Source organism: Hoplias malabaricus, chromosome 7, assembly GCF_029633855.1.
Source record: "Hoplias malabaricus isolate fHopMal1 chromosome 7, fHopMal1.hap1, whole genome shotgun sequence".
NCBI lineage: Eukaryota > Metazoa > Chordata > Actinopteri > Characiformes > Erythrinidae > Hoplias > Hoplias malabaricus.
In genome coordinates this window covers 26,696,885-26,704,873 of record NC_089806.1, presented here as the reverse complement: position 1 = coordinate 26,704,873, position 7,989 = coordinate 26,696,885, and the positions used below count along the sequence as shown (strand labels likewise).

Here is a 7,989-nt window from a genome sequence, read left to right as displayed (position 1 = left end):
TGTCTTGAATAAGGATATTTTAAAAGTAGTTTTTTGATTGAATGATAGGGACACATATCTCCTTCATAATGCACAAAACATCCCATGTCCATTAAAGCTGCTAGGACATTACAGTAGTCTGTATTAAAGCCATTTTCATTTTAAAAACTTTAAATCTTCTTGTATTGCTCAATATAATAAATGGTTATCCTCATTTTTTTCTTGAGGGAAATTAAAGTATTCATACTAGATTGACACAACTGAGATTGTCATTGAGTAATGTTACTTTCTATCCACCAAATATCACTATCATGAAAAAAATGTGCTTCTCACCAGATTTAGAGTGTCTCAGAGAATGGCTTTATATATAAAACAAAGGTTTGCCATAAACATGTCATAAAACAGTGGCACTTGGTTCAAAGAGTTGATATTTGAAACTGGACTCAACCAAAGGGTTTAGTAGAGCTGTGTAAAAGACCAGCATTTTTTTATGCCAGAGCTTTGAAATATGATTTTGTTTCCATTTCAGAAATGACCACTCCATTTACTACAGTGATACCCACAACGGATACCACAACAGGTACAGTAGGTCTAAAACCATTTTACTTGTCATTCTATCAAAGTTCTATATCATGTAATGCAACCCATTTCATTTTCTTTTCAGTTATTTACCTCAGTGTTTCTTGTCAATTTTCAAGTGTTTTTGGGCTTTAAAATTAAGAGAATATTAAACATACAAATGACAATGAGGTCATTGTTTTACTGGAGTCTGGTTCATGGCAAAAAGGAAAGTGAGATTATTGATTAACAATTTCAAAGCATCATTTAGAATAGTTTCAACAGTGTCTTGAATAAGGATTTTTTTTTTAAAATGGACTCAACCAAGGAGTTTAGTAGAGCTGTGTAAAAGAACAGCATTTTATTGTTCCAGAGCTTTCAATTATGATTTGGTTTACATTTCAGAAATGGTAGCTCCATTTACTACATCAATACTGTGGTGGAAGTTTTACCCTGAAAATATCAGACAGGCAGTTCTTGTGTCAAGTAACAAAAAGATTTTATTAAGAGTAAGAGAGAGCGTGCGTTGTTGGATGAAACCAGCGGGCACACTCACACTGAGAGAAGGTTACACACAGTTTTGTCTTTTCCTGACGATGACGTAAGGACAGTGAAACAGAGCTTGCTCAATGTTCTGTAGCCTTGTTCTCCTGTCTTATCAGCTTCAGCAACCTTGTAAGCTTGGTTCTGTAGCTTTGGTTGTGAGTACGCGATGTTCGTGTTGCAAGGTGCAACTGTCAGTTTAATCTGATGAATGTGAGCACATGCTGGTCACTTCTTCACGTCAAACGCCAAGGTACATTTTGCTCAGTATCAATCATAAATGAGTTTGTCATTACAATCCCCCCTATGATACTATCAAAATTTACCTTAAAACAGACCCTCTAGACATGGCTATGAATATATGGTGTAAGCGTCCTAAGTCAGCTTGTCGCTGAATTTTACTAGGCAATCGCGTGCACTGCATTGTATATGAGTAAGCGTATTTCTACAAATTCACTATGCACATGTGAACATAAGCGAGTGTTTTATTAAACAGAAACAGGTGGTCCATCTAACAGGTCTCCCAACTCCAAGGCATCCTCGTCCGGGAGGGGCAGTGTTGCGATGTAAGTCAGCTGATTCTGCTGGCGTCTTTCCAGTGTTGTCTTCTTAGATCCTTAATCAGCACCCAATCGCCTGGTTTGAAGTCGTGCAGGAACTGGTCAGCTGGGCTCGGCAGGACAGCTTTTACCTGTGGATAGATATCAGACAAGATTGTTTAGAGTTTTGAGCAGTAAGCTACCAAAGTGTCGGACAGTAGGACTTGGTCCTGCAGGGGTGGTCCCACCCCAATATTGGGAGGTCTTCCAAACACTATCTCAAAAGCGCTGAGGCCTGTTTTTGGTTGAGGTCTGGTTCTCATCTGCCACAACACTAATGGTAAGCATTTGACCCAGGATAACCCTGTATCCTGGTGCATTTTGGCTAATCCATTCTTTAATGTGCCATTCATTCGTTCCACCGCCCCTGCACTGGCAGGGTGGTAGCTGCAATGTTTTCTCATGTCTATACCTAGGTGCTTGGTCAAATCAATCAGACCTCGTTGTACGAATGGGGTGCCGTTATCGCTCGAGATGCGGGTTGGAAGACCCCACCTGGGGATTATTTCTCTCAACAACATTTTCGTAACAGCTTGTGCGTCCTGTTTACCTGTGGGAAAAGCTTCCGTCCACTTGCTGAACATACATACGCAAACCAACATGTATTTCTTTCCCTCTGCCTGAGTCAGTTCTACAAAATCAATTTGCCAGTGCTGGAATGGTTCTGTTGCGGGCGGGTGGCCCGCTGTGGAAGTTTGCGCATGTGCTGCTTTCGCAGAGTGTTGTGCGCATATCAGACACTGAGAACAAAATTTTTGGGTTAAGTTCGTGAGGCCTGGAGCGTACCACTGTTTTCTCAAAGTGTCCACTATCCCCCCTTTGGACATGTGGCTACGCCCATGTACAATCTTAATCAGGCCTCTCGCGTATGCTTTGGGTAGGCAGGGTTTGTTTGTTGGCGCATGCATCCAACCTTGTGGGGTCAGTGAACACTTGTCTTGTTTCCACCTCCTTATTTCAGCTGCCGTGGCTGAAGACTGGATATCTGCAAGAGATACGGTAAGGTTAGTCACAGGACTAGCGGAGGCTTGGATGTGGGGTTTGAGTGCTGCTGCTTTCGCAGCAAGGTCTGCCTTTGCATTACCCTTGGTGATGTAATCAGTTCCCTTTTGGTGAGCCGCACACTTAACTATAGCTAATTCTTTGGGTAGTAGGATAGACTCCAGGAGTTCGGCCACTAACTGGTGATGTTTAATGTGTGTACCATTGCTAGTCAGGAATTTATGGTGTTTCCAGATTGCAGCAAAATCTGAGGCCACGCCCCAAGCATATCTGGAATCCGTGAAAACCGTCGCTGACTTACCTTCTGCGAGTTTACATGCCTCGATTAGGGCTACCAGTTCGGCGGCTTGGGCCGAATATGTGGATGGCAAGGGTTTAGCCACTAAGACCTCTGAAGCAGTCACAACCGCACATCCAACCTTATTCACGCCGTGTCGGTCTCTGGAAGCTGATCCATCTACAAACAAAACAAGATCAGGGTTAGTGAGAGGTTCGTCTTTCAGGTCTAGTTGGGTGTCACAAGTCTGGGTGTGCATGTTTCAGTCAGTACTGCCACACAGTCATGTGGTTCCCCGTCCTTGGCTGTAGGGAGCAGGGTTGCTGGATTTAGGGAGGTGCAGCGTTTTACTGTGATGTTTGGCATGTCAAGCAATGTAGTGTGATACCTCAGCCATCGCTGCGCCGACAAGTGTGAGACCTTCTGGTCCTGCAATATTCTGTGAATTCTGTGAGCATAAGATGGTATAAACGCTCTACAGTAAGATGTAGTTCCTAAAAATGAAAGCATTTGTTTTTTGGTTTGCGGTTTAGGTATGGCTGCAATCGCTGCCGCTCGTTCTGCTGACAGTGTATGGGTGGTACCTGTCAGGATGTGGCCCAGAAAAGTCACTTCTTGTTTACAATATTGCAGTTTTTTAAGAGACGCTTTGTGCCCCTCCTTAGCCAAGTGCAGCAGGAGGTCATGAGATGCTACAACACAAAGTTCTCTCGTGGGGGCAGCTATAAGCAGGTCGTCCACGTACTGTAGGAGGGAAACGCCCTCAGGAAGAACTAAACCATCTAAGCTTTGTTTCAACGCTCCGTTGTAAATGGTAGGGGATTCACAATATCCCTGACATAGCCTGGTGAAGGTGTAGGGTTTACCCTCAAATTGGAAAGCAAACCAGAATTGGCTATCAGGATGAACTGGAACGCTAAAAAAAGCGTTTGCTAAGTCCACAACTGTGTACCACTGTGTGTCAGGCGGGATGGATGATAAGATGGTGTGTGGGTTGGGTACCTCTGGGGCTCTAGCGTGAACTGCAGCATTTACAGCCTGCAAATCTTGAACAAAACGCCAGTTATCTCCCCCTGGTTTCTTAACTGGGAAGATAGGTGTTCTGACTGGGGAAGATGGGCATGGGATAATTACTCCTGCCTCTTTTAGTGCCTCGAGTACTGGCCTAATACCTTCCAGTGCCTCCTTCCGTAAGGGGTACTGGTTCTGTTTGGGTCTGTATGTGCTCTTTGGGGTTATCACAACGGGTTCACAATTCTTAATAAGGCCCACATCATTTTTACCTTTTGCCCAGAGGGTATCTGGGATATCTGCTAGGTCTGTTGGCAAAACTACCTCTGTTACCATGGACAGTGTATCATTTGCTGCCAATGTGACCACTCTGTGCGCATGGAACAGGTAAGGTGTGACTATTTTATATATATTTGTGCAACGGCTGTGCATGATGGGCAGTGGTCCCTCCACAGGACGCCAGTCTGTAACCTTCAACACTACTGTGTTTAACCATGTACCCACGTCCTTCCATTCCTCATGCGGAGCCTTTCCCAGCGACACATGAGGAATGGAGTCGTACACTTCAAACAGCTCAATTTGGTCCCTGTTTAGGGTGACTGTTGCGCCTGCGAGGGTATCGCCTACGTACACTGTGTTAGTCCTAATAATTTCGTTCTGCACTTCCTTAAAGAACTTTAGTTCGAATTCTTTATCTGGCCCTTCACTTATTGTGGCTGTGACATGCAGCTGATCAGGCTGCATCCACTGCATTGCTGTCCCCATATTTAAGTCTTTAGCTTCGTTTAATAGCATCGCTCCTAGATTTCCATGCCCGCTCTTCAACTCCCATTCATATACATACAGAGGCTCTCCCAATCCGTACCTCACGCCCTGAAAATCAGGGTGTTCTTCTGCAAAGCACACCAACAATCCCGTCGGGGTACTTTCCAGCTTACACTTTAGTTTACACATGAGATCTCTGGCTAGTAAGTTTACTGGGCAACACATGGAAATCAGGAAACTGTGCTGAAAATTTCTATCTCCCAATCTACATTGGAGCGGGCCAGAGACTGGCTCTTTGGTCATTCTCCCTCCAGCTCCAATGGTCGTTATTGATTTGTTTGTGAGTGGCACATTTATTTCATTCCCTTTAATAACTGAGTGGGCTGCCCCACTATCTACTAAAAATTTCAATGGCTTGTTTTTTACAATGAGGGTTACCATAGGCAAATCTAAAGCGTTCTTAGTCAATTGCGTTTGATAAAGTAAATAAGGTGATTGTACTTCCCTGTCTGATGCGTCGGTGTGTTCCCTGGTGTTCCCGTTCCCCTCCTCCGCCCGTCATTCCTCCTCGCCATCCGCTGGTGTCCAGCTGGTTGGGTATTTTGGATTCTTTGGTGGTTGTGGGCAATCGCGCGCTAAATGTCCTGGCTTATCGCAGTTGTAGCATCGATTGTGTCGCTCCATGTCAGGTCCTCCAGGCGCGTCGCGTTCTTTCTTTTTCTGATCTCTTCCTCTGCCTCTCCCACGTCCTCTGCGTGTGGTCTGGGCTTGGAACTGCTGCACCATGGTTAACATGGCTTGTTCTTGGACGTCCGCCTTTTTCTTGTTCCTCTTGTTTTCTTGCTCGCGGAGTAGTGTTTCGTGGTGTCTGGCATGCTCCTCGATGATCGTCAGGGGCTGCTTTGAGTAACCCACGCAAGTGGTCTTTACACCTGCGAGAATCTGAGGCTTCAGACCCAGCAGGAGGCTTTGGACCAGGTAAGACTCCCATGTGGAGCGGTCCGTGGTTCCGATCGCCAATGTCACTGGTTTATCTAATCCACAGCTTTCAGTGTGGACCATGGTGAGCCGAGCAACGTAGTCTGACACTGTTTCGTCGTCCTTCTGGACACACGAGGCGATGCGGGAGGAATTGACATTCCTGTATCCGTGCTTGAATCCGCGGACGCGTAGGGAGGCGGCTGCTTCGTCTGGTTGTCAGCAGTGGTGCGCTCCATCAGTGCTCTAGCTTCCGAATACAGCCCCTCTGGTCGGTCAGGTGCTTGGACAGGGGGTGTCGGGGCTGGCGCTGGCGCTGGTGTCGGTGCTGGTGCTGGTGCTGGCGCTGGCACTGGTGTCGGTGCTGGCTCTGGTGTCGGTGCTGGTGTTGGTGCTGGGGCTGGCGCTGGCGTTCTGGTCGGGAAGTCGCGGTGGGGCAGAGTCGAGGTCAGGGTCCACCTTCCTGGATACACACTGAGGCAATTGATTAGTAGGGACATCATTACGTACATTTCGAGTGCGGTCTTTCTCCCGCTTCTCTGCTTCCTCTTCCCAAAAGATTAGTGTGGTTAGCATTCCCTCTCTATGTTCCTCACAGTATTTCTTATCACTCTTTAAGTTTCCCGTTGGGCCTGTTTTTATTCTACTTCTTAACGTACTCAGTAATTTAATACTCATTGAACCATGAGGGGGAAACCCGAAAACCTGCGTCCAGTAGGGCATATACTTGGTCACATCATTGCCGTAATGTTTTCTCATATCGTGGCACAAAGCTGATGTCCAGTCCCCCTCCCTATAAATATACTTACTCTGGTGGCCACCCATTTTGTTCTCTTGACACAGTTCTACTAGCCTGTTTATTGGTCCCTTCCACGGCTCCCACAACCAAGAGAAAATCACAAGGAGGTCCGGACCTGCTTACTGTTTTCCACTCCCTCTTAGAGCGGATGAACTATTCTACCGTCGTAAAATAGCGAGATTCTCTGATCTAACTCAGTATGATTGCCATTTTCCTTCCCCTTCTACAGGGGGCTTTAGCAGAGCATACACTTTTGTTAGATATTCTCTAATCTGTCTTGTGACTTCTCTGTGAGAACAGCGTAGGGTCACTCACCACTTCTAGTTCTTCAGATGACGCACGCGCTCAGTGGTCGGCGGTCGGGTCTCTCCACAGGGTCTTCCCTTGGTTTTGCAAGGTCCCGTAGTGGTTCACCTGCTCCAGGCGAAGAGCGTCCTCAGAGCCTCTCCCTCCGCTCACTGAGGCGACGTGGTCATCCTGTTCGTGACGCCAAGTTTGTGGTGGAAGTTTTACCCTGAAAATATCAGACAGGCAGTTCTTGTGTCAAGTAACAAAAAGATTTTATTAAGAGTAAGAGAGAGCGTGCGTTGTTGGATGAAACCAGCGGGCACACTCACACTGAGAGAAGGTTACACACAGTTTTGTCTTTTCCTGACGATGACGTAAGGACAGTGAAACAGAGCTTGCTCAATGTTCTGTAGCCTTGTTCTCCTGTCTTATCAGCTTCAGCAACCTTGTAAGCTTGGTTCTGTAGCTTTGGTTGTGAGTACGCGATGTTCGTGTTGCAAGGTGCAACTGTCAGTTTAATCTGATGAATGTGAGCACATGCTGGTCACTTCTTCACGTCAAACGCCAAGGTACATTTTGCTCAGTATCAATCATAAATGAGTTTGTCATTACAATACCCACAACGAATTCCACAACAGGTGCTGTAGATCTAAAAGCATTTTACTTGTCATTCTATCAAAGTTAGATATCATGTCATGCAACCCATTTCATTTTATATTTTCAAAGTATCATTTATAATACTTTAAAAAGTGTGTCTTTAATAATGTTTTTTTAAAGTAGTTTTGTGATTGAATGATACGGACACACATCTCCTACATAATGCATAAAATGTCCCATGTCCATGAAAGCTTGTAGGACATCACAGTAGTCTGTATTACAGCCATTTTCATTTTATAAACTTTAAATCTTCTTGTATTGCTCAATAAAATTAATAGCTATCCTTATTTTATTCCAAAGGGAAGTGTAAGTATTCCCAATAAATTGACACAACTGGGATTGTCATTAAGTATTCTTACTTTCCATCCACCAAATATAATTTTTATGAAAAAAATATGCTTCTCACCAGATTTTCAATATCTCAGAGAATGGCTTTATATATAAAACAAAGGTTTGCCATAAACATGTCATAAAACAGTGGCACTTGGTTCAAAGGGTTGATATTTGAAACTGGACTCAATCAAGGAGTTTAG

At 44.9% G+C, this 7,989-nt stretch overlaps 1 protein-coding gene across 4 annotated transcripts; it reads right to left on the bottom strand.

Moving 5' to 3' along the window:
- Window positions 1–1,010: 1,010 nt before the first annotated feature.
- Window positions 1,011–7,419, bottom strand: LOC136702628 (protein NYNRIN-like). Of its 4 annotated transcripts, none has more exons than XR_010803937.1 (3): window positions 6,827–7,419; window positions 2,983–6,186; window positions 1,015–2,664 (listed from the first exon to the last, which is right to left on the bottom strand). XR_010803937.1 is itself a non-coding variant. In XM_066677776.1 (2 exons), exons 1-2 carry the CDS (start codon window positions 3,215–3,217, stop codon window positions 1,799–1,801), a joined length of 1,101 nt encoding a protein of 366 aa, XP_066533873.1. In that variant the 5' UTR covers window positions 3,218–6,812; the 3' UTR covers window positions 1,022–1,798. The 4 variants fall into 4 exon arrangements, 1 of the variants encoding a protein (XP_066533873.1); XR_010803939.1 differs by having other exon boundaries at window positions 1,022–2,664; window positions 2,983–3,138; XR_010803938.1 differs by lacking the exon at window positions 6,827–7,419 and having other exon boundaries at window positions 1,011–1,771; window positions 2,983–6,820.
- Window positions 7,420–7,989: the final 570 nt, after the last annotated feature.